The following is a 26692-nucleotide window of genomic DNA, read 5'->3' on the forward strand; positions in this document are numbered from 1 at the left end:
GAGATAAAGGTCTCATAATAGTGCACAATATGGTTTTCTAGCTCGGGGGGAGAAGAAAGCACCTGAGAGCCTGAATGTAGCGACTCAATAGCGTTATTGCGCCGATGTGAATTGGCCACTTTATGAAAGAACTTCGTACACTTATCACCTTCTTTCAACCAAAGGACCCTGGATTTTTGACACCAAGAAGTCTCTTCCGACAACAACACCCTTTCCAAATTTGCCATTACCGTGCCCTTCCTCAATAACACCTCCTCCGAGGTATCTCCCAATAATTCCTTGCCTTCTAGCTCCTGCAATTCCTCCAACAGTGTTGACTTCTGATCATTGATGTGGCCAAAAACTTCCAAGTTCCACTTCTTCAGGTCTTGTTTCAATGCCTTCAACTTACCTGCAAGAATAAAACTTGGAGTACCAATAAACTGATACGATGACCACCAAGCACGCACCATCTCTACAAACTCATCGGATGTCAAACTGAGCTGATCGGGCTAACCGTTTCTGACTGACTTCCGGATAGTGGCTTCCCACGAAGGAGAGATGAGGAATCTGTCCAATTTCGACCACACTCGACCGTTTGACCAAGTGTACTCGTCCCCTACTAGAGGGAGATCCATGAGATCCAGATAAAAAATGAACTCAGAGAACTCCTCCATGGCCACAGTATTTCAATAATGCCCTGATCACTCGCTAGGGAAGCGAGCAATGTTAAAATCACCATCCACACACCACGGCACATCCCATAGTGAGTATAGGCCCGCCAACTCCTCCCACAACCTTCTCCTCTCCCTGTCCACATTAGGGCCATAGGAGCCTATAAATGCCCATTCCCATCTGTCAACAACGTTTTTAAATAAAGTCATAATCGAGAAATCTCCAATACACTCAATCGCTTCAACCACTCTTTTATCCCACATTAATAACACTCAGCTTGAGGCTCCTCAAGAGGCTAAATAAGACCAACTGAGCACCCCCATAAACTTCGCACAATTCTTCTATCAATGAAACGCAACTTTGTTTCTTGAAAACAAACCACCTCACCCTTCCACATTCGCAATAATGATTTGATATAAAGGCGTTTATTGCAATCATTGAGTCCTCGTACATTCCAAGATGAAATCTTAGGCTTCATTTGAACAATAGATTGCCCCTCCCTTTCAATTTATCCTTTTCGCCACTCCCTTCCTTTACATCATAATTGATGGAACGAGTTAGCTTTATAAGTTCCCTATCCCGCTTTGTGGCTGACTTCGAATGGCTATCTTCAAGTGCCACAAGAAGGGCTTTGAGGAGGGGGCTATCTTCAAATGGTTTCAAAACTATTTCTCTGGAAACTGCCAGCTCACTCTCCACCACCCCAGACCTCGCGGGTAAACCTACCACCTCCCAGAGCTCTGCCGGCACGATCTCTGACGCCCCAGACCTCGTCAGCAAATCCACTATCAATGACGTCAACCTCAGAGCCACTACCGGCGGTGTATGTTACAGCCCATTCGACGACGATGGGGTAACCTCGCTCGACTCCCTGCGTCTCCAAACAGGGTTCACAACCTGGGCCTAGGCCAATGGAAGTTGGGCCTGTTGTCCCATACGACCACTCAAATGGGCCTGCAAACCAGCCTGCTGGGCCACTTGATAGGCCCTTGGTTGAGGCCCGTCTGATATCAAGCCCTTCCCCTTATAACCATGTAACCCATCAATAGAACTCAGCCCACTATGAGGGCCTTTTTCCTGGCCCAAATCCAACTCCCACTTCAGCCCCTCCTCCACGCACCGTTTCACATGAGCCAAATTAAGTTGCAACATACCCACTTGTTTCTCCATCTCAACCAATGTGTGCAACAGAGTTTCCATTTCCAGTCCCGACATGCACCTGCCATCCCCATTGCAATTCTGTGCCTTCACCACTATTGTCCTTTTTGCAGTTTTTGGTTCTTGAGACAACTCCCTGTACGAAGAGAAAACTAGGTGCCCCAGACCCTACCCCTACGACAGAGGCGAAGGCAACCATGGACAACTTCCTCTGTTATTCCCCCCCAAAGTAGAGGATGTATCAACAAGTTCCTTCAACATACCACCAAAAGTCCTCCAACCTACCCCCATTCTCCCTTTCGGAATCACTACTAAACCACGCCTCTTCTCTTGACTAAACTCCGATAAGGAGAAACAATTCTCATACGAGTTGCGCTGTCTTTGCACCACCAAAACTTGAGATCCACATCTTCTCGATCTAAGGAAGACAAAGGAGCCCCCAAAAGCTATACCTTCCTTCACCATGACAGCCAACCATCCCAAGGATTCTTGATCAATGATAATGTGATTCTCCACCATCTTTCATTAACCTTCTTGAACTCAAAACAATTTTGATCAATGATAACATTCCTACTCAACCCCATCACAGCACAACAATTCAAAAAACGCAAAAAAGAAAGAACTAAATACCATTGAATATTTCCACCATTAGCATAATAATACCAACAACAAACAGAACTAAACACCACTGAATATTTCTACCATTAGCAAAAAGTTACCAACGGCAAATAGAAACAAACATTTTTTCTCAAACGTACGGAGAGAAAAAAACTAGAGAGAGAAACTTCACCACGTTAAGATAATTCTTCCCCCTTTAGACAAATAAATCATTGTTCATCTTGCCAATCTCCTTTCTATTTTTTCAATAACACCATCCCACAATGCCTTTGACTTATAAAGCTCCCAAGGGGAGACCAAGATATTTCATGGGCAAAGACAACACCTTACAATCCAAAATATTAGCCAAGTGCCCTTGCAAGAAAGCAATAGGTACCATTTCAGACTTTGTCAAATTACCTTTAGGCCTGAAACAGCTTCAAATCAAAGCAAAAGGGCCAGCAACAAACGAATCTCTTCAAGATCCAGCTCACAAAAAATTAAAGTGTCATCAGCAAATAGGAGATATGAGAAATTTACACTGCCATTCGAAGATCCGCCCACCGAAAAACCAAAAAGAAAATGCCCATCCAAGTGATCCACCACCGTCTCCAACATTCTACTCAAGACATCCATTATTAAAACAAATAGAAAATGAGACAAAGGATCCCCTTGTCTCAAACCATGAGAGCTGTTAAAAAACTCACAAGGGTGCCGTTCACCAAAATAAAAAATTTATTAGTGGTAATACAATGCTTCATTCACTTGCACCGACTCTCCCCAAAACCATACATTCTAAGTAAGTACACCAAAAAATCCCAATTCATGTGATCATAAGCCTTCCATATCCAATTTGCAAAGGGGTATAAAAGTTGCGTTAAGATTTTTCTCAAGTGAAATTCAAGAAAGACCTTCATGACATCCTCCCTAACAATGTCCCAAAAGGCCTAAAAAAAAAGTCATAGAAAAGCCATATGGACGAAATTTATCTTTTTTCGTCCCTCTTATCACATTAAGCACCTCATCCTCTTAAAAAATTCTCTCCAACCAAGCAGCGCTAGACTGATCAATCATATCACAAAATAACTCATCAGGGATGGGTCTCCAAGTGTATTGCTCCGATAGAAGCCTATCATAGAATTGAACAATATGATCCTTTATCTCAAAAATGTCCGGAAGAACACTTCCCTTATAATGAAGCACCTCTATGGCATTGTTTCTTCAATCGGAATTAGCCACCCTATGAAAAAACCTGGCGCACTTGTCCCCTTCCTTCAACCAAAGGGTCCGAGAGTTTTGTCTCCACGAAATCTCCTCTATGAATGCGATTTTTCAAGATCAGCAGCATTACTACATTTTCTTGCCTTATCCTCAACCAAAAGAATCCCGAAACCTCGTTTTCCTCTAGGCTTTGAAGCTCCTAAAAGAGAGACGCTTCCTTTGGTCATCAATCTTCAAGTCGTTCAAAGTTTTAAGTTTCCTAGCCAAAACACAAAACTAGGGGTGCCTGAGACAGCATACAGTTAGCCTTCCCCTTCAAACAGTAGAAGTGTTGATGATTCAATGTCAAATGGGAATTTTGTTTTTCTTTTCAGCAATAACATGATGAGAGCAACCCTTTCACAAAAACCTACGGATCCTCCACCCTATCCTGCCACTGTCACTTTGCTGTTCATAATCATTCTTCTTTCCTTATTTCACCTTTCCTTAATTTACTTAGGCTTGTACGGTTAGCATATTGACAGAATATAGTTTCCATATAGGGCTAGAATGATAGAATCACTTGGCAATTAGTTTCTTTCCATGTATAGCTATCTTGTAAAGTTCATATATAATATACAGATGACTAAAAGGCCAATTGATTCGGCCATTCACACAATATTTTGACAGCCACTTCATTGGTTGCTTAAACTCATCCTAGCAGAAGAAGCCATGTTTTTTCCTTACTCATCTAAAAATAAAAAAATAAACTAGACTTTCCTTGGTCCTCTAGGTCTTTGTAACTAGTTGCCTGTCTGAAAATGCTTTCAATTTGCCTTTTAGACATGTACTTCTTTTGCTCTTGCCTTGTGTTAGCTCAGGCATGCTTCCTCTTACTTGATGGCATCCCTTGGTGCTTGTTTTCTTTCCTTTTCCGTGCAGTCTTTGATGCTCACTGCTTTCTCTAATGCTAGCTGTTGGCAGTAGCATTTAGACTGCTAGAAAGATGTTTGCTCCTGGGAGATGGGAAAGGGGGTAGGGGGTAGGGGGATGTTTGCCGGCCAGGTCTTGCTCAAGTGATCAGTTGCTTTATAATAGTTGTAAATTAAACTTACTCACCACAAGGGGAGAAAAAAAGAAGTGGAAAGACCTCTTTACTTGAAAATGTTTCTACCACCCAAAATGTACATAAATTACTTGATGGCCTCTTAAGTCAAGTTTGCTTCTAGTCCTGAAGGATGGTTCACTTTTTTTATTTTGCTTGGGGGTAATTAACTCCGCTTCCCTTTTGACATGCCCACATAGGACTGTGATGGGTTTCGGAAAGGTTCAAGTGATTCAAATCTCTTGACTCTTGGACGTACATGGACAATTAATGAATTGATGCTTTATTTAGACTAAAATGAATTAATGCTGATGCAGATAACTTCCACAGATCTTTGAATGATAATTACCAGAAAACATTCAACTATAAAATGTTCAATGAAAACAATTATTTTACAAAATGAAGAATTTAATGATTCTACTTGTAGATTTTCAATTTTCCACTGTACAATTAAGAAACATCATATGTACGAGAGGATTGCTATAACTTCGCTAATGACAGGACATTATGCTTTAATAACTTAGAAATGAATTATACTTGAAATAACGATATAAGAAATTTACTTCGTTTCTTATTCATTCCAATAACTCTTTGTATATATGTTATGCAGGTCTATTTCTAATAACAATTTCTCTGGAACTCTCCCTCCAGAACTTGGTAATTTGGTCAAACTGGAGCAATTGTAAGTTCCAACACTTATTTCTTTTAATTTTCTTCAAATAAATGCATGTTTTGCATGTTTCAACATTTCAGATGATGATAGTGTATACATTGTTTGGTATTACAGTTATCTAAGCAGTTGTGGGTTGGGTGGTGAATTTCCCTCAACATTTGCTAAGCTTCAAAACATGCAAGTTCTGTAAGCAGGACTGCTACTCTCACTCTCTATGTTTTAAGCTGCCCCCTTCCCCCTTCCACCCCCTCCCCCCCTTCCTCCCTATACCATCTTGTGGTTGCCTTACTATTAGTGAGCTTTTTGAATTTCAGGACGGCATTTGACACTCCTTTGAGTGGAAAAATACCTGAATTTATTGGTAATTGGACAAGACTTGAGAAATTGTAAGCAATAAAAAAGGATCTTTTTATTTCATCTTCTAGTTCATATATTACGAAAGTAACCTGTATTTCTGTGATAGATATTGGTCTTCTTGACAAGTCATCCAATTGTTTCTGTAGGAGATTTCGAGGAAACTCCTTTGAAGGTCCAATACCATCTAGTTTTTCTATGTTGATCTCACTGAACTCTCTGTGAGTAAATATTTGTTGCTGATTCAGGCTCTCTTTTTCTCTCTCTCTTTCTCTGTCTTCATCTCTGTCTCTGTCTCTGTTTCTCTCTCACTTCCCACTTTAACAAGGGAAGAAAGACTAACTTCGGTAATGTTTGGGTATAATTGTCCAGACAGATCAGTGATTTATACAATGTGAGCTCTTCCCTTGATTTCATAACTGGCTTGAAGAAATTAACAGATTTGTAAGTGAGCATGCTACTCTGCACACTACAAATATATGCATTTAGTCTTATTGTATTAACCATTAGCTACTCCATTTTCTTTTTTGACACCTAAGAGTTCTGAGGAATGCCCTGATCAGTGGAATTATTCCTTCTAATATTGGAGAATACCAAAGTCTACAAATATTGTAAGCTCCTGAGTTTCTGATTGAAATGTCGGTTTCATTATTGGAGTTACTGATAAAAAAAAAAATTATTGGAGTTAGCTTTCATTAATTTTGCTCTTTAAATTGCAGGGATTTGAGTTTCAACAACTTAACAGGCCAAATACCCAGTGCTTTGTTCGATATGAGTTCTCTTACATACTTGTAAAAACCATACAAGCTCTTTCTTCCCTTGCTTTAAGATATTTACTCATACAGCTATAATTTATTTTTTTGTTATAACCCTTTTCTCACTTCATGATTTTTTGCCTTTTCTTTGTCTTTTCTTCCACCATATTGCAATGGCAGGTTTCTTGGAAACAACAGTCTTTCTGGACCGCTTCCTAGCCAAAAAAGTGAAATGCTTCAAAATATGTGAGTCTTAATGTCATAGAAGTGGTGTACTGCCTCCAAATAAGTTATTACTATATAAGGTGGTATAGTTCTATTTTAGGTGGCTGCAAAAAAAAAATAAACGTAAATGTCAGGCACAAAACCCAAATGGGCATGGTGCATGCTAAAACCTTGCTTGTTAGAAATCTATCGGAAATATATTTCACATAACTTTATTTCATCATCATAATTTAGTATTTATCCGATTGTTCTATTTTAAAATATTAGTTATAGGTCTATATACATTTTCAAGAACATCAGGCTATCAAAATAATGTATCCCCATAGATTGTACTAGAAATGTCAAATGTAATTTACTCCAACCACTAAAATGCTCTACAAGATTTGTTACTTAACAGAAAATTTGGATTATAATGCCCCTAGAGTTTATAACGCAAAAACACTACCAACAAAAACAAGCAAGTGCATAAAAAATTTCTCCTGCCCGATAAACCTCAAAATACAGTTGAAATGAAGTCACCAAAAGACAGATAACTAACATACAAGTAGTATCTCCCAAATTAGTTATTTATTCATCATCCACAATTAGACAACTGCCAAGTTTAAGCTTCAATTGCAAGTAACATTAATCATAGAATTAGTGGCAACGCAAGACTCGTGATAGGAACTATTTAGAAAACATGAAATAATATGTGAATTATCAAAAGAACAATTGTAAATTTCTTTTGCATGGTGGGAACCCAATTTGAGTTGTTGCAACAATGTAGAGTTAAGCTTCTTAAAGTAAGATTGATTTCATGAATTGCTTAATACATTATGCACTAAAACAAAAAGAACTTAGTTTCTATGGAGATTTCAAAAATGCCCGTTAACCAAAGACAAAGAGATGCCTTCCATGCCACAAATATCTACATTTGTTAAAATGCATTAGCTAGCTACTTACGTAATTAGCAACTTGCAAGAGGATCCAAGATTTTCTTCAAGTGTCTTAAATGAACTCAAAAGGGACTTACAAAGAATGGATAGACCTATCAAGACTGACACAATAATTAAAGGGTCATGCTACTCAGCCCCCAATTGACACCTATTTGACCGAACTTTTTAATTTTTTTTTTCATGGGGAGGTCTCAATTACAGCTTGCACACTCAATTGCACAAGGCGAAAACCAGAGAAACAAAAGCCTTAAATTACACTTAAACCTTAGTTTTAATAATATAAATCTCAGATCGAACATATTTGTGATATGAATTTGAAGATAAAACAAATGGCCCTATTTTGTAAACGCTACTGTAGAAACCCACTCCCCAATAAATTCATTTTTAGAAGTTTCGGAGAACTAGTGTGCTACTAAACTTGAACTTAAAAAACTTTTCTTCTAACGAAGCGCTAGATACGAAATATTTCATAATAAATAAGTCAATATTTATTAAATACTTAAAATCTAAAAGAGAGTCTTAGAAAACACTTACTTTAAATTCAATAAAGTCTCATGTGCTTATCAAAATAATTTATTAAACTTTAAATCATAAAATTGAGCATGACATAAACTATCTAGGCCTCTGCCTCGCCTCCCTGGGCCAAATCCTATCCTACAGTCCTATCCTCATAAATGTCATCACCTGGACTGGTTCAAAAGCATAAAAATATATAAGAATAAGTCGAATACTCAATAAGCAACACATCATACAGTAAACATAATAAACATAAAGTTTCTTGAAAAATATGCATACTCATAAATACATACGTAAATAACATGAACATGAACTTGAACTTATATTTCACTTGTCATAGGCCGGTACCCACTGTTGACTTCTGTGAGTTAGGGTTAGCAAATCTAAGTAGATTTCAATTCCGCCCGTGGCAGCAGGTTGTGGAATCCATACATAAGGAAGACACACTAGATGCACTACCAGCATGTACAACCTAGCAATGCAATATGCTCATAACATATGGTACTGTCTTCATATCAGCCATTACATATCTTATCATTCATACTTCATCATAATCATACTTGCATACTTGTCATATCATAGATTTCAAATAAAATTGCATTCTTTCATAAAATTCCGTGATACATGTTTCTTCGCATAAAGTCATGATTTTTCATAAATATTTATATGCATAAATCTTCACATAAAATCATGCGTGGCTTTTTATAAATTATTTTAATGCATAACTCTCACATAAAATCAGGATTTTTCATAAATCTTTCGATGCATAACTCCTTTCATAAAATCATGAATTTTCATAAATAATTTAATGCATAATTATTCACGTAAAATCATGAATTTTTATAATTTTATCATGACTTGAGTACGTAAAAATAGGCTTCCAATGGAAGGTGTACATGCATAATATTTTTATAAAAGACATGTTGTTTACCATACATATGTGTAAGGGTATTGATCATGCTACTTACCTTGTAGTGTTGCTTTCTAAAATTTTCGATACAATTAATCACGATGCTATGGACTAGGAGGTTTTTTTTTTTTTTTTTTTTTTTTTTTCAAATAACACGTGGATAGGAGATATTTATAGAGAGATTTGGGAGACGGTGACAACCAGTTTGAGTTGGACTTGGTTAAAAGGTTTTAACGTGAAATTGACTTGTAGAATTATATCCCTATTGGAATAGGATGCCGACAAGTTCAAGTTTGAGTTGGACTCGGTCATGATCATTCAAAAAGAGGATTTGAATCTAAAAACATGATCTAGTAATTCATTCAATATAGGATTGGCAGTGACTGAGACTGCATAGGGGACTTCAATCAGTGATGATTTTAAATAGAAATAAATTTCTAATGACCAATCTTTAAAGTCTAAAAAGATTCAATAAATAATAAATGGGATTTAACCTAGTTATTGAGCCTAATTAAAATTGCTAATCAGCCTCAATAATTTATCACTCGTGAGCTTATCCAATATGACCCATAAAATATAATTTAGGCCCAATAAAAATTATTAATATCTCGACCTTAGAATTATTGGGCCGGGTCGTTATAGCTACATTATTTTTTTTATTGGCAAACTATTTTTTATTGATCAAAATAGTAGGCAAGAGCCCAAGTTTACAGGACATATAATAGAGCAACGCCTAAGCGTGCTAGTTTAGTGATACAAGGCATTCATGAAAGGTCATGCCATGAAAATCAATTACACTCGACCAATGAAGTAAAGTATTGAAAAATAAGTTTCTAAGCTCGAAGAAGTGTGCAGCCCGAAGAAGTTAGGAGGTTTGGGGGTGCGTAACTTGATCACTTTTAATAAATCCCTACTAGGAAAGTGGTTGTGGAGATTCCAATTGGAAGTATGGTTGTGAATGGGGGGGTTGGTGTTCCAAGGAGGGTAGGGGTTCATATGGTGTGAGGCTTTGGAAATTTATTACAAAGGGGTAGAAGGTGGTTGCAACACATTAATTTTGAGGTCAGTGAGGGTATAAGAATTAGGTTCTGGTTTGATGAGTGGTGTCGTGAGAGAGCTCTATCTTCTATTTTTCCATGTGTTTTCAGATTGGCTGGAAATCTGCAGGCTGCTGTCTCAGACGTGCTGTGTCAAGTCAATGGTTCAGTGCATTTTCTAGAAATGCACAGAACTGAGAAGTTGAGGAGATAGCAGGTTTTTTCAGCTTGCTTTAGTCCAAGAGGATAGGAGGTAATGGGAGCGATAGAATGTTGTGGAAACCTTCGGGGAGCAAAAAATTTTCTGTTAAATCTTTGTTCAAAGTGCTGACAAATTATCAGCCCATTGCGTTTCCATGGAAGGGTATTTGGAGAGTTCTTGTGCCTCCCAAAGTTGCTTTTTTTTACTTGGACAGCAGCTTTAGGAAAGATTTTGACAGCTAACAAGTTAAGGAAAAGGGAGATGATCGTAATGGAGTGGTGTTATATGTATAAGAACAATGGCAAATCGATTGACCATCTTCTTCTACATTGCGAGGTGGCAAGGGAGTTATGGGATGGCCTACTTAGTAGAGCCGGGTTGTCTTGGGTTATGCCCAAGAGTGTGGCGGAGCTCTTAGCATGCTGGAATACGCATCATCAGAGTCCTCAACTGGCTACAACATGGAGGATGGCTCCTTTGTGCTTATTGTGGTGTATATGGATGGAAAGAAATGAGAGGTGCTTCAACAACATGGAGAGAGCTAGGGCGAATTATGGAATTTTTTTGTACTTTCTTTGGTTCATTGGCTTTCTGCTATAGTTTTAAAGGGAGAGAATGTTCATGAGTTTTTGCTTCCTTTTCAGCTTTCTAGTATGTAACTAGGTGTCTCTTTTGTATACTTCCAGTGTACATGGGCTTTGCCTAGTTTTGTTCAATCAATAAAATTTCTTATTAAAAAAAAAAAAAAAAGGTTTCTAAACTCATCCATTGACCGCTCTTGATCTTCAAAACATCATTCAGTCCTCCTCCTCCAATTGCACCACCATAGGCATATTGGGACCATCTTCCATATTGATGCAATTGGAGAATTCCCTCGAATGCCTCTCCAAGAAGCTACGAGGTTGCTTACCCTTCTCGGCATCACCCAAGCTAGTCCCCACCAAGCAAGGACTTCATTCGACAAAGTCGTGGCAATCTCACAATGTAGTAGATGGTCAACGGACTCTCCTCTTTTTGCACATACAACACCAATTCATGACTATGATTCGACATTTCCTCAATTTTTTTAGAGTGAGGATCTTCCCTAATGAAGTCGTCCATAAAAATATGATGTCTTTAGAGCTGCCTTTGTCTTCCAAATGCTTTTCCATGGGAATGGCTTTCTATTGTGCGTGACCATGGCTTGGTAGAAAAAGCGTAATGTGAATATTCCTTTCTTAGAGGGGACCCAAAACATCTTGTCTTCAACTCCCCCCGACAAACAGGTGGAATACACAAGGTAAAAAAGTGCCAAAAAAAATCAATTTCCCAATCTTGTGCATCTCTAAGGAATGTAACATTCCATCAAGGAATACCATTGGAGATGATTAATAGGTCCACAATCGAGGCTTCTTTCATTCTTGTTAAACCATAAACTTATTGATAGGTATCCTTAAGTGCCCTCTTACCGCACCCTACATGATGCCAAAATTTGACCTTGGCTCCATTACTCACAATAAAACGGATATTACTTGCATATGTATCCCAACCTCTTCTTATATGCTTCCACAACCCCACTTCACAAGGCCCACTCACCTCATTAGAGCACCATCCTCCCCATGGTTCCTCATGCTTCAATTCGATGAAGATTCTCCACAAGGCTCCCTGTTCGTAGTGATATCTCCATAGCCATTTACCAAACAATGCTATGTTAAAAGATTTCAAGTTCCAAATACCCAAACCTCCTTTGATGGGAGAGCATATTGTGGCCCATTTCACAAAGTTAAATTTAAACTCATGATTTATACCACCCATAAGAAGTCACATTGGAGTTTCTCCATACGATGAGCCACCTTGGAGGAGAGTGGAAATAATGAGAGGAAATAAGTTGGCAAATTGGAAACAGTACTTTTGATTAAGGCAACCCTACCACCTTTGGATAAATACATCCTCTTCCAACTAGCTCATTTCATCTCCATTTTTTTCTAGAACATCATTCCAAATAGATTTCGATTGTAGCACCCAACGGGAGGCCAAGATATTTCATGGGCAACTGAGATATCTTGCATACCAAAATGGAAGTCATACTCTCCACATTAGGAACATCCCCCACTGACACTACTTCTGATTTGGCCAAGTTTACCTTTCAAGCTTGATACAACTTCAAAGCACAATTGAAGAGCCCTCAAAGCTCGAGTTTGATTATGGCTGGCCCCACAAAAGATTAACGTGCCAGTAGTTTGTTGAGAATTGTTTATTTCCTTAGTTGTACTGTAGCATTTACTGTACCACTTATTTAATGTATTTGCCCTCCTTAGTAAAAATAAGAAGCTGAAGAGAAGGAAATATAATTCCGTGAGAATTAATTTCTCTGTCTAATTTTCAACTTAGTTGCCTCCCCCACTAAGAATCCAGATATGAATCCACCCTCCACGACACCTAAACTCATCTTACTAAAGGCTTCCATCACAAAAACAAAGAGTAACAGAGATAGAGGGTCACCTTGTCTCAATTCTCGTGAGCTTTCAAAGAAGCCTTTTGGCGTGCCATTTACCAATATAGAGAAACAAGCCGTAGAGATACAATGATGGATCCATGTACACCAATTCTTACAAAAGCCACATCTTTCAAGCATGTAAAGTAAGAATCTCCAGTTGACATGATCATAGGCGTTTTCCATATCCAACTTGCACAAAAGCCCCGGCTTTCCTAACTTGAGTCTACTATCCAAACATTCGTTGGCAATAAGCATCGAGTCAAGGATTTGCCTACCTTTGACAAAGGCATTCTGATGTTTCAATATTAACTTCTCCAATACCTTGCTCAACCTATTCGCCAATATTTTGGAGAGAATTTTGTACAAACCGCTCACCAAGCTATTGGAACGATAATTTTTTACCTCTACAACGCCAGACTCTTTTGGTATGAGCACTAGGAAAGTTGCATCTAGGCTTTTTTCAAACCTTCCATTTTCATGAAACTCATGGAAGACCCCCGTGATGTCTTCTTTAAGCACTTCCCAGCATGTTTGAAAAAAAAGCCATAGAGAAGCTGTCCATACCTGGAGCTTTGTCACCCACCATGCGTTTTAATACTTGCCTAACCTCTAACTTGTCAAATGGCCTTTCGAGGAGTTCCATTTCTTGTGAAACAAGGACGTCAAAAGCAAGCCCATCTAATCTTGGTTTCCAAGAAAATTGTACTAAGAGCACATTCTCATTGTAATTTACAATGTAATCTGTGATCTCGTAAATGCTACATTATGTGCAAGCCAAAAACATAATTCTCAACTATTCTCAATCCAATCACAACCAAATTTAATTGAGAATTCAAGCTTATATTTTTAGATGTTTTCTTGTAGTTGCACAATTAATTTGCAGAAAACATGATTGGACCAATAAGTTCCCAGAATCATGCATAATTGAAACTTTTTAACTTTAATATTCCTTCTACACACCCCAATATAACTGAAATGAAGCTAAAATTAGCTCAATTAGAGGATGTTTGGAGAATGAGATGAGATGACAATTTTGTGAATAGTAGTAAGATGGTTTGTAAATAGTAGTGAGATAGTTTGAGTCATGGATTTTGGGAAAAGAGAGAGAAAAAGTTGAATAAAAAATATTATAAAGTTAAAATATTGTTAGAATATAGTTTTTTTAAAATTATTTTTGTTTTGAGATTTGAAAAAGTTAAATTTTTTTTGCTTTTTGTTTGGAAGTTTGGAAATGTTGTAATGATTAGTTTGAAAGTATTTGTGTTTGAGTGATGTTTGGGAAGGAAATAAGATGAGATGAGATGAAATGAGATGGGATAGGATGAGAATGATTTCCAAACATCCCCTTAGTCTGAAAACTTTGGCCTTTGTACCTGATGTGGTTCAATTCATTGAGAATCGCCAAGATCAGAATTAGTTTGGTTTAGATCATATCGATGGTTTATACGACATTCCTGACCAACTCATCTGTGGGTTGATCTATAGATGATCCAGATTGCATTTTGGGGTCTAGGTGGTGCTGCTGAGCAAACTGGAGAAAGGAGTGGGACATTGTTTGCAGTTCTGTTGGAGGTTTTCCCAAAACTGTTAGTTCTGCGTCTTCTGATGACAGCACAGGGTATGAGGCAGCTGGTACTTGTGTGGGTTGCCATTTGGCACAAGGGAAAGTGGTGTATGATTGTGTTTAAGTGAAGATGGAAAGGTATATATATAGAAGGGAGAGAAATGTGTGCGCGCGCGCGCGCGCGTGTGTGTGAGAGGGAGAGAGAGAGAGAGACTGCTGGGGGGAGAAAGAGACTTGTCAGGGGTGGGGTCAGTTACCTAGAGCACGGGGCATCGCTCTAAGTCATAACTGGTGTATTAGAGCTGTAGAGAAGGAGGAAGGAAGAGAGAGAGAGAGAGAGAGAGAGAGAGAGAGAGGCTCAGTGACTCAATTGCTTATGATACAATAAAAAGCAAGAAATAAAAGAAAAAAATTGTGGCATTGATTTCTATTCGATTATCAAGGATTACTATAAAAATGCTGGAGATTCCATTGCTACATTTCTGATTGGTTTCATGTCTATAATAGGTCCTGAGAGATCATTATTGGGGAATTTCATTGGCAATCAATGTGTTTCCATCTCATCTTCAATTTAAATATCCTTGTAATATGATGAGTGTCCTAGGCATGCTTTTCTTTCTCCATATTGCAGTATGAACCATGATGATGTGGCTGTTTTAAAAATATATTTCACAGGAAGGAAAATCTGTTCAACAACTATGTAGAATGTTGTAGTTTGCTGTGACTGGAGACTCATAAGCATTCTCATGCTAAGTTTGGATAAATCCATCCCTTTGTTTCTTTGGACAAGTAGATCCATCTCATGCTAAGTTTCCTATATGACCTACTGAATATCTCCTTAATAAATGCGAGGAAGGAGGACATCTTCCATGTGATAGCATGAAATCAATCTAATTGCTTTTCTAATTTTTTGCATGTATGAATTTTTTGTGCATTACTTATTCATTCCTGTTAATATGATTTTGGATGCAGAGATTTATCTTACAATGATATATCTGGAAGCTTTCCAAGTTGGGTAACTACCTCTGGTTTACAACTGTATGTCTCTTATATTCTTATACATCTTTTCTCACTCAAATTTTGCTGGCTCTAACATTTTGCTTTGAAACATTAGATATTCTGGTGCTCATATAGAGCTTCTTTTCTATCTTTTCTCAAACATGACTTGCATAATCTTTCTTGAACAAATGTAAAGAATCAACTACATATTTTAATTAACCAATTATACAAATATTAAAGAATCTCTTGCTTGTCCGCCTATCATTGGGTTTCCAGATAGTTATTTTAAACATTCCACTTGTTTTGAATTCTTGAATCCCTGCGGTGATTCTCTGTGTGTGTCCGTGCACACATTGGGTTTGGGTGGTACATGACGACAAAAACATAATAAGGTTCTTTTCATGGAATTATACAGGAACTTGGTGGCCAACAATTTCACGTTTGGTAGCTCAAACGTAAGGTGAGTAATTGAATTATGGTATCTCTTATTCATTCATTATAAACCCATTATTGAATATAGGAATGAGAAAAAAATAAAGAAAGAAACAATAGGAGCAAGCCTTTCTTCTGTGTGTTCAGAAAACAAGAAGAAAGTTTAGAAGGCCTGTGTTTATAATACACCTTATGTATGGTAACGCACATTTCCACACTGATTCAGAAATACATCATACTTATTCCTGCAATCCTAATTCCAAAACAAGAAAAGAATATAGAACACATTTCATCGATATTCTAAGAGAATAGGCTGTCTTCAACAATATTTATCTGAAAATAGTTTTTAAAGACGTACAAAAACTGCTTTTAAGAACAAGAACCCTACCAGCCCAAATTAGCTGCAATTTTTTACTCCTGCAGATGATAAAATTTCTGTCTAGATTGAGCATCTATCATTTTCTGTGCTTGCAGTACTTTGCCAGGGTTGGATTGTCTTCAGAAGAACTTTCCGTGCTATAGGAATTCTCCACGTTGTAAGTTTTTTGGTTCTCTGATTTCTTGTTTTGTTTGGTAATTTCACCAACTCATGGAAAAAGTAAAAGAATTTCTATTGTAGTTTTTTTTTTCTCTTCTAGTTGTACCATGTATATAACCAAATTGGGCTTGGATGAAAAAATGCATAAGAGATATGAAGGAACTTCAGAAGAACATGGGAAGGGATTCAAATTACACATTTATCCACATACTCATTGCTGCCTGAAGATGTACAATGAAGTGAGGAGCACGTTATTGAGAAAGTAGTTTTAAGTGTTTTGCCTATATGTTATAGCTTTCCTTCAACTTCCAACTTGAGTCCGATAAATTTAGTTCCTTCTCTAGGGACAACCTTACTGGAACCACTTTGAATTATTTTCAATCATCTAAGCTCCACCATGAACATGAGGTTTTTTATTATTTATTTTAATCTTAAAAGAGTATCCCAGTCAATGAAATGATTTCTTACATCCGGTTCTTAGAGGGTCGACCCCCCCCCCCCCCCCCAGTTTACTATGTATATACATCAACACAAATGCTTTTATTTTTAATCTTACAGATGCAAATTTCTCAATCAAATGCGGCGGCAGAACAATGAGAACTGCTGATGGCACAGTGTATGAGGCTGAAAATGCATCTCTTGGTGCAGCTTCGTTCTATGTAACCAGTTTTGACAAATGGGCAGTGAGCAATGTGGGGTTGTTCTTTGACCGCACTGAACCATCTTATGTACAGACTACCTTGACACTAGTAACTAGGACGAATACACCAGAGCTTTTCCAGAGATCAAGAATATCCCCTGGATCACTTAGGTACTATGGCCTGGGTCTTGAGAATGGACCTTATACTGTAAGCATGCTATTTGCAGAAACAGTTTTTAGAGATCGAAGCTCACAAACATGGAAGAGTCTTGGGAGGAGAGTGTTTGATATCTATATTCAGGTAAGAACTGTATAAAGCAAAACTCTAAACTATCCCTCATAGAAGTAGAACCACTAAAATGTTTCTACATGCTAAACCTTCAATGCATTATTTTTCAGATAGAATATATCACTATGCCCTCTCTGTTGCTTTTTTAGGGGAGTCTCCGACAGAAAGACTTTGACATATCAAAGGAGGCAGGTGGTGTTGAAAGAGCACTTGAAAAGGTTTTCAATGCTACTGTCTCGGAGAACTACCTTGAAGTTCATTTGTTTTGGGCTGGTAAAGGGACCTGCTGCGTACCAGTGCATGGTCACTATGGCGCAATGATTTCGGCCCTCCGCGCTGTTTCAGGTACCATTTGTAATGATTTACAGTTCTCTATTCAATTTCAAATGGCATAATGTTCTTCTCTACCTTTGACTGCTACTGATCATTGACTTCTATTGCTCAGATTTCCAGCCTACTGTAAGTGGGATTCCACCAAGTACTTCAGAAGGGAAGAACAGAACAGGGTTGGTTGTTGGTATTTCTGTCTCCGTAGGAGTTGTTAGCTTAATACTGATAGTTGCAGCTTGTTTTATGAAAAGAAAATCAGACAGCAATGACGAGGAAGGTAAGCGCACGGTAGTTCTTTCAACAAAGCCTATTCCATGTACTTGAGCTATGCCTATTATTTCTCATTAATAAAATTCTTATTTACCGATCAAAAAAAGTTATTTCAACAAAACCTTTTTTGTTTTGATAAGTATGAAATTATTATTTTAACAAAACCTCATAATGGCATTGGCACCGATTTCTCCTAAAAGTACCAGTCAATATCTAACTTCTTTAAATATTAAGCTAAAGTGAACCACATATTGGTCTTTGAATCTTCTTGGGTGCTACAAATATTATTTTTTGTATCTTTTACTAGAATTTATATCTTAGTCTATCCTTGCTTGACTTTACAGAGCTTCTTGGTATTGGTCCTAGACCAAATACTTTTAGTTATGCTGAGCTCAGATCCGCCACAGAAGAATTTATACCTTCTAATAAGCTAGGAGAGGGAGGATTTGGACCGGTTTACAAGGTAAACTTTCTTAATACTACATATCCATTTAATACACAATGACGATTCAATATTAAAAATAAATAAGTGATTCTAACTTTTCTTCACCGAAGGATGGCTTTTTTTCTTTTGCTAACTGTGGGACATTATAGGGTACACTTTCTGATGGGAGGGTAGTGGCCGTGAAGCAACTTTCAGTTGCATCTCACCAGGGGAGGAGTCAGTTTATTGCTGAGATTGCTACCATATCTGCTGTACAACATCGCAATCTTGTGAAACTGTACGGATGCTGCATCGAAGGAGATAAGCGTCTCCTCGTTTATGAATATCTTGAGAACAAAAGTCTTGATCAAGCACTCTTTGGTATGATACTAAATAACCATCTCATGTTTTTTTTTTTTTTTAACCATAGAAACAGAATTCTAAAATTTTGAATAAAACACAAAAGAATAAATAGTACTAGAGGGAACATCTGACTAGAAAAAGTTAGACATGAAATACATCTCACTATATGATCAGAGACAATTTTCCACATTGTTTCAATGTGTGGGCTGCCATATAAAAAAGGGCGCTACTATCCTTCTAGGCATAATCCATGCCAATCCAACTTGACCGAAAACGACATTCCACAAGGTACTAGCACTCTCAATGGCATTAAAGGTTGCCTATTCTTATGTCTCTTATACTTGGCCCTTCCCTATTCTTATGGTCAATAAGATTTTGTTTATTGATAAAAAAAAAGGCGGCCTACAAATTTCCCGCTCTTTCTGCACATACAACACCAATTTATCACAATGAAAATCCCGGAATAACCATACACTATTTGATCACATCCTAGCAAGCTTAAAGAAAACCATTGCAAAACCACCTGGTCTTGGTGCTTTATCACTAATCATACTTTTTACTACATTGAGAACCTAACTCTCTTCAAATGGTCTCTCAACCAATGTGACCATTGCTTCATATATGGACTCAAGTGCTAATCCATCAAGCTCGTCCAATCAAACCGCTAATGGAAACTGAGCCATCAACCAAAAGCATCTCAATAGCATTGTTCACAATATGATTTATAATCTCATTTTGATCAGAGGAGATTGAACCATCTACCAAAAGCATCTCAATAGCGTTGTTCCCCTTTCAAATCTCGATAGTTATTTATAATCTCAGTTAGCTACTTGATGGAACAACTTTGTACACCTATTGCCCTCTTTTAATCATAGTGCCCTTGGTTTTTTACCTCCAAGACCACTCCTCCATTTTGATGACCCTTTCTAGATCAATGATTGACAGGTTTTTCTTAGCCTATCTTCTTCATATGGTACCCTCTCTTCTTCCATACCAATCTGACCTTGTAACTCCTCCAGTGCTATATGTTACCAATGACTTGCTCATTCCAAGCCCTTAGGACATTCTTTAAAGCATTTAGTTTGTGAGCTAAGATAAAGCTTATAGTTCTTTGGAAATGGTAGGATAACTACCACTGTCTAATGCTATCACCAAAATCTTCTACTTTTAACCACAACCAGTTGTGCACCTGCACGTTCTATGGGAAAAATTGTTTAGTCTTTAGTTCTATTTTATTTTAAGTTTTGTTTAAAACTTGATTGTGAAGTTGTTTGACTAGCTCTTTTAGATTACTAATTGCAATGAATTATGTATAGAGAAAAGAAGACAAATGTTATAGATGAAAGACCACATGTTCTTCTTGACTTTTAAAATTACATGATCTTGCAAATTATAATAAATTTAAGATCATTTAACACAAAAAATGGATGACATGGCCCAACAAGAAGAAAATTATTGCTTCGAAAATCACATATAAAGGAAAGAAGACGAAATTTAACAAATGAAAGAAAACTAAGTGTTCCTAACCAAACAAAGTTTCCTAACCAATAAAGTTCCATGATCTTTCAAACTATATTAAATTATAGTCATTTAACACTTGAATGGAAACATGACTCAATAGGAGCAAAGCTATTGCTTTGAAAATCATTTATGTTACCCGTTGAATGCCTTCTCAGTCAATAGAACGGAGAAATGTTCCGAGCAAAGTTGGGATAACCTTTTATATAGATCAGGAAAGTGCACTTCCCAATCTGTTTGTACAAGGAATCTATCAATTCCAAACCAACAAGAAGTGTCCCAGCTAATAGACCACATGAAAGGGCCCCTCTGTTGTCCATGATATCCTTCTCAAAGATGAAGTACGAGAAATCCACCTTGGCAAAACAATCATGAGCTTCACCCTATTTTTCACTTAAAAACCAAGTGAGATTGAAATCCCACCTTTGCAGTAGTTACCTTGAACTAAAAACTACAAATATTAGTAAGCTCCTCCCATGAATACCGTCTATCGCTATCTTGCCCATAAACACCTGCATAAGTTCAGGAGAACCTGTCTTCAACATTTTTAAAAGAACAAGCCACTTAAAATTGGTTTCTGTACACAATAAAGGAGAAGTATTTTACTTTCATTGAATTGTTAACATATAAACTTTCTCCTTCTAGTTTGTTTTGTGGGAAAAGACAACACAAATTCATATATTCAGATCTTGTCACCCACCTATCATTCAATACTATGGCTGGAAGCATACTGTGTTCTAACATTTGCACTGAATCCCGTTTGTCATGTATACACCTCATAACTAGTGGGGTCATGAAGCTCTTGCCTTGCCGAACTTTATACAGTTTGATTCGATTCATTCAGGTCAAGTTTTGGGTTTATTTCCAGAGACAGATGTAGTGTTTCTCGCTAAACCTGGAGAGAAACACAGAATCATCTGGAGTTTAATGATTGAAATTCTTGAGAGTTATATTGTAACCTCGATCAATTCATTGTGAAATTTCTTGCTTTGAACATGGATGCAGGCCAAAGTTTTAATCATATATTCTTATTTCCTTGCTTTGTGTTGATTGTCTTATTGTTATCTCATTAAATTTTTGAACCATTTGAAGATGAATAAGCCTTCATTGTAGGGTTTTCAAAATTTTTAAAACTATCGTAGGCATTTTTATACATTCTGGAGTATTTCCATGATATCTGAAGCAGTTCGACTCTACGATAATTATAGTGATTTTTAATATACACAGATGAAATTAATTAACAATAAATTTTTGGGAAATTGCACTTTTGACCCATAAAATACCACCCATTATATATTTTGCACCCTAAACTACAATTAGTTGCACCATAAACTATTTAATAGGTTTCCCTTTGTAACTTCCATTCAAATATATGACCATTAAGATTGTGCCAATCCACATTACTCACTAACTGTGAATAATTAAATTTGTTTGGCAACGTAACACAATCTTAACAGACAGATTTGAATACAAGGTAGAAAGTGAAAACTATTGGTAGGGTGCAAATTCAAAAACCTTTGTAGTTTAGGATGCAAAGTGTATGATAAGTGGTAGTTAGTGGGTGAAAATTGTAGCTAACATATATTTTTTTGCCCCAAATTACTCTTGGTTATGAATATTAACCACCACTTTGTAACTGTTTAAGTTTTATAAGATGGTGACCGCTATTTATACAGGAAAAAATGGCCTGAATCTTGATTGGCCTACCCGGATCAGCATATGCATAGGAACTGCAAGAGGCCTAGCTTATCTTCATGAGGAGTCAAGGCCGAGAATCGTACATCGAGATGTCAAGGCTAGTAATATCTTGCTTGATGCAGAACTTTGCCCCAAGATTTCAGATTTTGGATTGGCAAAGCTATACGATGATAAGATAACGCACATCAGCACCCGAGTAGCTGGGACCATGTAAGCTATATCTTTCAACCCCTTTCTAAATGTGAGAAGGAAAAAGAAAAATAGTTTATTATAAGCATGATTATATAACCATCACAAACAAACTTAAGGGCTTGGAGTATTATGTTTTAATATATGGTAGATCTAGGCTACTAATAGATTGAATTGAGAACAAGAATGACTACTTTAGCTGGATCCATTGCCTTATCACATTGGTCTTAATTCCATGAGTTTTTTTTTTTTTTAAAAAAAAAAAACCGTTGCAGAATCTGACTGGTGTTGGACAACACTAGTTATTTATTAAGGTTCCAACAAATTGTTGTGTGGTGGCCAATAACATTGGAAGATATTGTTGCTATAACTTTTAAACATGAGAAAAGTGAGCATATATATTTACAAATTGAAAAGGTATTGAACCTTGGTTTTCAAAAAAAGAAAGCTTTGAGCTTGTTGGAATTGTCTACTTTAGCAGTTATGTTTTAGCATATCTAGGTTAGATTTTATTGGGGGTTGGGAGTATTTGTTGGTTTGACATTATTTTATGATGCCCGAGAGGGGATAGTTTGGGCTTTAAAATAAGCAAGAACAAGAGCAACAACACTAGTCTGTGTACTTCTCTGAAATTGTGAGCACCTTTTTAAGTGTTTAGGGTGTTAGTTCTTATGCTGAAAAATTATATTTGCAAGCCTACGTAGAGGACATATCCTCCACACCGCGGACATAGCAGAATTTTGATTTGCAGGAGAGTATGATTTTAAATTAGTTTGCAAATCAAATCCTGCCTTGTTAACAGTGTGGCATGTATTTTCTTCACAGTGGCTTACAAACAGAAGCCTCTTTGACATGTCATGCTAGAATTCCCATAATCCAACAAAAAGGAGCTAAAAGTAAAATATGACTAAAATAAGATCCTGGCCCCTGGGCGAGTATGGCCCATGTCCAGTAAATTTTAGAAATTGAGGAAATAATCCAGCCACTTAAACCCAAGGAAATATAATCTGAATTACCCAGAAGCTTAATGTCAAGAAACACAAAAGTAAATAAAAGTAGTTAGCATAGCCTACAGTCGTGCCAACCACACCTACAAAATTTGCCAACATAATCTGTTGACTAGACCCCGAGTCAAAGTTATACCATACTTATTCATATATTCTTTAATTTGGTCATTACACTCTCTCTTTTGTGAGCCTATTGTTCCTGATTAACTGAGCAGTCATGGAGATATCGTCTAGGGTTCTTCACTAAGCAACTTATTTTTATGTCATTTTCACTCTTTTAGTGGCTATCTAGCTCCAGAGTATGCAATGCGTGGACACTTAACAGAAAAGGCAGATGTTTTCAGTTTTGGTGTTTTTGCTCTGGAGATCCTCAGTGGAAGGTCAAACTCAGACAGTAACTTGGATACTGAAAAGATTTATCTACTTGAATGGGTATAGGAAATGAATCTCTCTCTCTCTCTCTCTCAAGTTACTATGTAATTGATATTTATTTGTTTTTTCTTGTGATAATCACTATTATGTTTTCTAGGCATGGACTCTTCATGAACAAAACCAAGCTTTGGAATTGGCGGATCCTAAATTATTGGAGTTTGATGAAAATGAAGCAACTAGAGTGATAGGAGTGGCTCTTTTGTGCACTCAAGCATCACCAATGATGCGCCCCCCCATGTCACGTGTTGTTGCCATGCTTGCTGGAGATATTGAAGTGGGCACTGTTACAACAAAGCCAAGTTATTTAACAGACTTGGATTTCAAAGACATCACAAGCAACTTTTTAGATGAAGGTGATACTATGTTAACTACCTCGAGTAGGATTAAGAGACAGCAGAAAAACCAAGATGGCAACAAAATTGATGTGAGCCCGACTGATCCAACACCCTCACCTATGAATGTCACCAAATCGATGATCACTAATATTATTGGAGAAGGAAGATGAACAGTATCTTGTCTAATTGTGTCAATCTTGGTGGTATTGAATTTGCCTCCTAACCAATCACAGTTACCTTTAAGTTTCTACAAAAGTTGTGGTACGATCTAGGGTTCCTCCCTCTCTATCTCAAGCTATCAGCATGGAACTGAAGGGATAACTTTAAAGACCTAGTTGATTTTTTACTTGTATTGTGTTGTTGTCGTGGGTCAGGGTCGAGTGGCCTAGGTTTACTTCAGATGTGGGCCTATGTCATGAGGTTATTTTAGTTAATTTAGTCCTTTAGTATATATGTAGTATTTCAGCCCATTAAGGGCATTACTGTCATTTCCCGATAATTCAATTATGCATGGGATATTAGTACCGATAGAATGTTCCAATATTTGCTATGAATGAACTACACAAAGGCATTTGCCGAAATTGAAGGTTTCTGTTTCCTTGAACGATCAGATCTCATCTCCCATTACAATCTCTTCTTTTTTCAAATTGAAATTATCAATTGGGTTCAATTGGTATCAGAGCAGTTGGATCCTAGACGTATAGAAGCAACAATGGCGAATGACACAAGGTATAAGGAGTTGGAGAAACTGGTGCTTGGAATGAGGCAACACGAAGGCCTGCAAAAACAAAGAGTCGAAAGTCACCAGAAATCTTTGGATGATCATGCTAAAAAAAAATGGATCTATTAATAGAAACCTTGAATGGGCACACACCCACTCATGTCACCCTCACAGCAGAAACAATGAAGAAGAATTACATGAAGGCTTTGGGGCTTCAGGGGGGATGCAGTTTCACTCTATTAAGCTTGATTTTCCCAGATTTGATTGGGAAAATCCCACTGGATGCTATACAAGGCGAATCAACATTTTGCACTACCCTATGCAAGATCACCAGAAAATTTTGATGTCTTCCGTTTACATAAAGAGATGCATTGGTTTGGTTCCAAGATGCTGAGGAGACTGGCAACCTACACTCTTGGGATACTTTTATTCAAGAGCTGCAAATCAGATTTGGGAGTTCATCTTATGATGATCTCATGAAGGCCATTACCAAGTTGAGGCAAATGACCAATGTGGCAGCTTACATGACCCAATTTGAGGTACTGTTTAATCGATTGAGGTAACTTTCTCATAACTATAAGCTAATTGTTTTCTCAGCAAGCTTAAGGGTGAAATAAGGCTACCCCTAAAAATGCTAAAACCGCACAATTTAAATTCAGCATTTGGATTAGCCAAGATCCAAGAAGAGCGTGTTAATGGCTCTAGGAGAATTAATAAACCCTTGAACCAATACAATACACTCTCTCCAAGGGGGTTTAGTGGGGGAGGAGGCTCGGGTTCATCATATGGGGGGAAGTTTCCAGCCCCTAAAGGCTTCCCTTCCAAGAATAAATTTCTCATCCAAAAGGTTAGTGCCTCTGAGATGAAGGAGAAGAGAGACAAGGGGTTTTGTTATTATTGTGATGAGAAATAAAATCCCAACCATAAGTGCAGAAAGGCCAAGTTATATGTAATGTAGGGTATGGAGTTTGATCAAGAATGTGATGTTGAAGAGGGAATTAATGGGGAGCAGTTATTAGAAGTGGAGGCGGTTGTACAGAATCTAGGGGTGGAGGCACCTGAGATCTCCTTGCATGCCATTGCGGGTTCTCTTAGTCCAAGGATAATGAGAGTAATGGGAATGGTTAAAGGGCAGCTAGTGTTGATGTTAGTGGATACTGGTAGCACCCATAATTTCTTTGATCCTACCATTATTCCCAAGGCTCAATTAGCCCTTAAGACAACAGAACAAATAGAAGTCATGGTTGCTAATGGGGAAATGATTAAAAGTGAGGGAAAACTAGAAGGGGTAGAAATATTGTTACAAGGTCACTTGTTTTCCACTGATTTTCTCCTACTGCCTTTAGGGGGATGTGATGTGGCACTTGGGATGCAATGGTTGAGAACCCTTGAGCCTGTGTTGTGGGATGTTGCTTCCCTTACCATTAGGGTTGTTCAAAACTTCCGATGGCTCCGACTCCGGCCGACATCTACTCCGACTCCGAAAGAGTTAGAAAATTCAGAATTTGGAGTCGAAGTTGCTCCAAAAATTTTGGTCGGAGTTGGAGTTGATGTAGGCTCCGACTCAGACATTTATACTTAATATATTTAATATTGTAGAATTAGTAATAGGTAGTTGAGTGGCCTAACGATGTAACCATGCGTTTTGCAACATGTGACCCGCGTTTGAGCTCTACGAGATTGTGATTTTTTGCAAAGATTTTTTAAATCTTAAAACAACATCGTTTATACCTTCTATATATTCATCTCTTCTTTTAGCCAAACCCTACATATGAACATTCCCTCGGCCCTTCAGTCGACACTTGAGTCTCAACAGCAGCTACGTTTTCTTGAATCTTCCTCCGTTTTCTTTCTTTGTTCTAACTTCGTTTTCTCTCTACTTGTCTTCGTCAATCGTGAAATCATTTAATTGAAATATTACTCACAATGCATACCATTGCTCTCTCTCTCTCCCTCTCCGCCCAATCTATATCTCATCTCTGCCGCCATGCCACGAAGCTTCATTTTCGATCCATTCCTTGATGTTGTTTGGATGCTCGGAAAGTATTTTGGTTTGTTAATTGTTTTCGTATGCTTTGTGTTGTTTGGATGTTTATTTTTTTCATATGTTTTGTGTTGTTTGGACTATTTCGATAATGTTTGGATG

At 37.5% G+C, this 26692-nt stretch overlaps 1 protein-coding gene across 4 annotated transcripts in view; it reads left to right on the forward strand.

Annotated features, from left to right (window-relative positions):
• LOC121265205 (probable LRR receptor-like serine/threonine-protein kinase At1g56130) overlaps positions 1–24349 on the forward strand; it is a 47755-nt gene extending 23406 nt beyond the window's left edge. For all 4 annotated transcript variants that reach the window (XM_041168726.1, XM_041168728.1, XM_041168727.1 and 1 more), the window contains 19 exons: positions 5325–5396; positions 5502–5573; positions 5702–5773; positions 5891–5962; positions 6114–6185; positions 6281–6352; positions 6461–6532; positions 6677–6742; positions 15334–15399; positions 15776–15820; positions 16267–16328; positions 16889–17271; positions 17409–17604; positions 17705–17866; positions 18204–18322; positions 18454–18664; positions 21841–22072; positions 23340–23490; positions 23588–24349. In XM_041168726.1, coding sequence (XP_041024660.1) covers positions 5325–5396; positions 5502–5573; positions 5702–5773; positions 5891–5962; positions 6114–6185; positions 6281–6352; positions 6461–6532; positions 6677–6742; positions 15334–15399; positions 15776–15820; positions 16267–16328; positions 16889–17271; positions 17409–17604; positions 17705–17866; positions 18204–18322; positions 18454–18664; positions 21841–22072; positions 23340–23490; positions 23588–23995 — 2605 coding nt within the window. In that variant the 3' untranslated portion in view covers positions 23996–24349. The remainder of the gene's footprint in view (positions 1–5324; positions 5397–5501; positions 5574–5701; positions 5774–5890; positions 5963–6113; positions 6186–6280; positions 6353–6460; positions 6533–6676; positions 6743–15333; positions 15400–15775; positions 15821–16266; positions 16329–16888; positions 17272–17408; positions 17605–17704; positions 17867–18203; positions 18323–18453; positions 18665–21840; positions 22073–23339; positions 23491–23587) is intronic.
• Positions 24350–26692: the final 2343 nt, after the last annotated feature.

The sequence above is a fragment of the Juglans microcarpa x Juglans regia genome, chromosome 5D (assembly GCF_004785595.1).
Source record: "Juglans microcarpa x Juglans regia isolate MS1-56 chromosome 5D, Jm3101_v1.0, whole genome shotgun sequence".
NCBI classification, from domain to species: domain Eukaryota; kingdom Viridiplantae; phylum Streptophyta; class Magnoliopsida; order Fagales; family Juglandaceae; genus Juglans; species Juglans microcarpa x Juglans regia.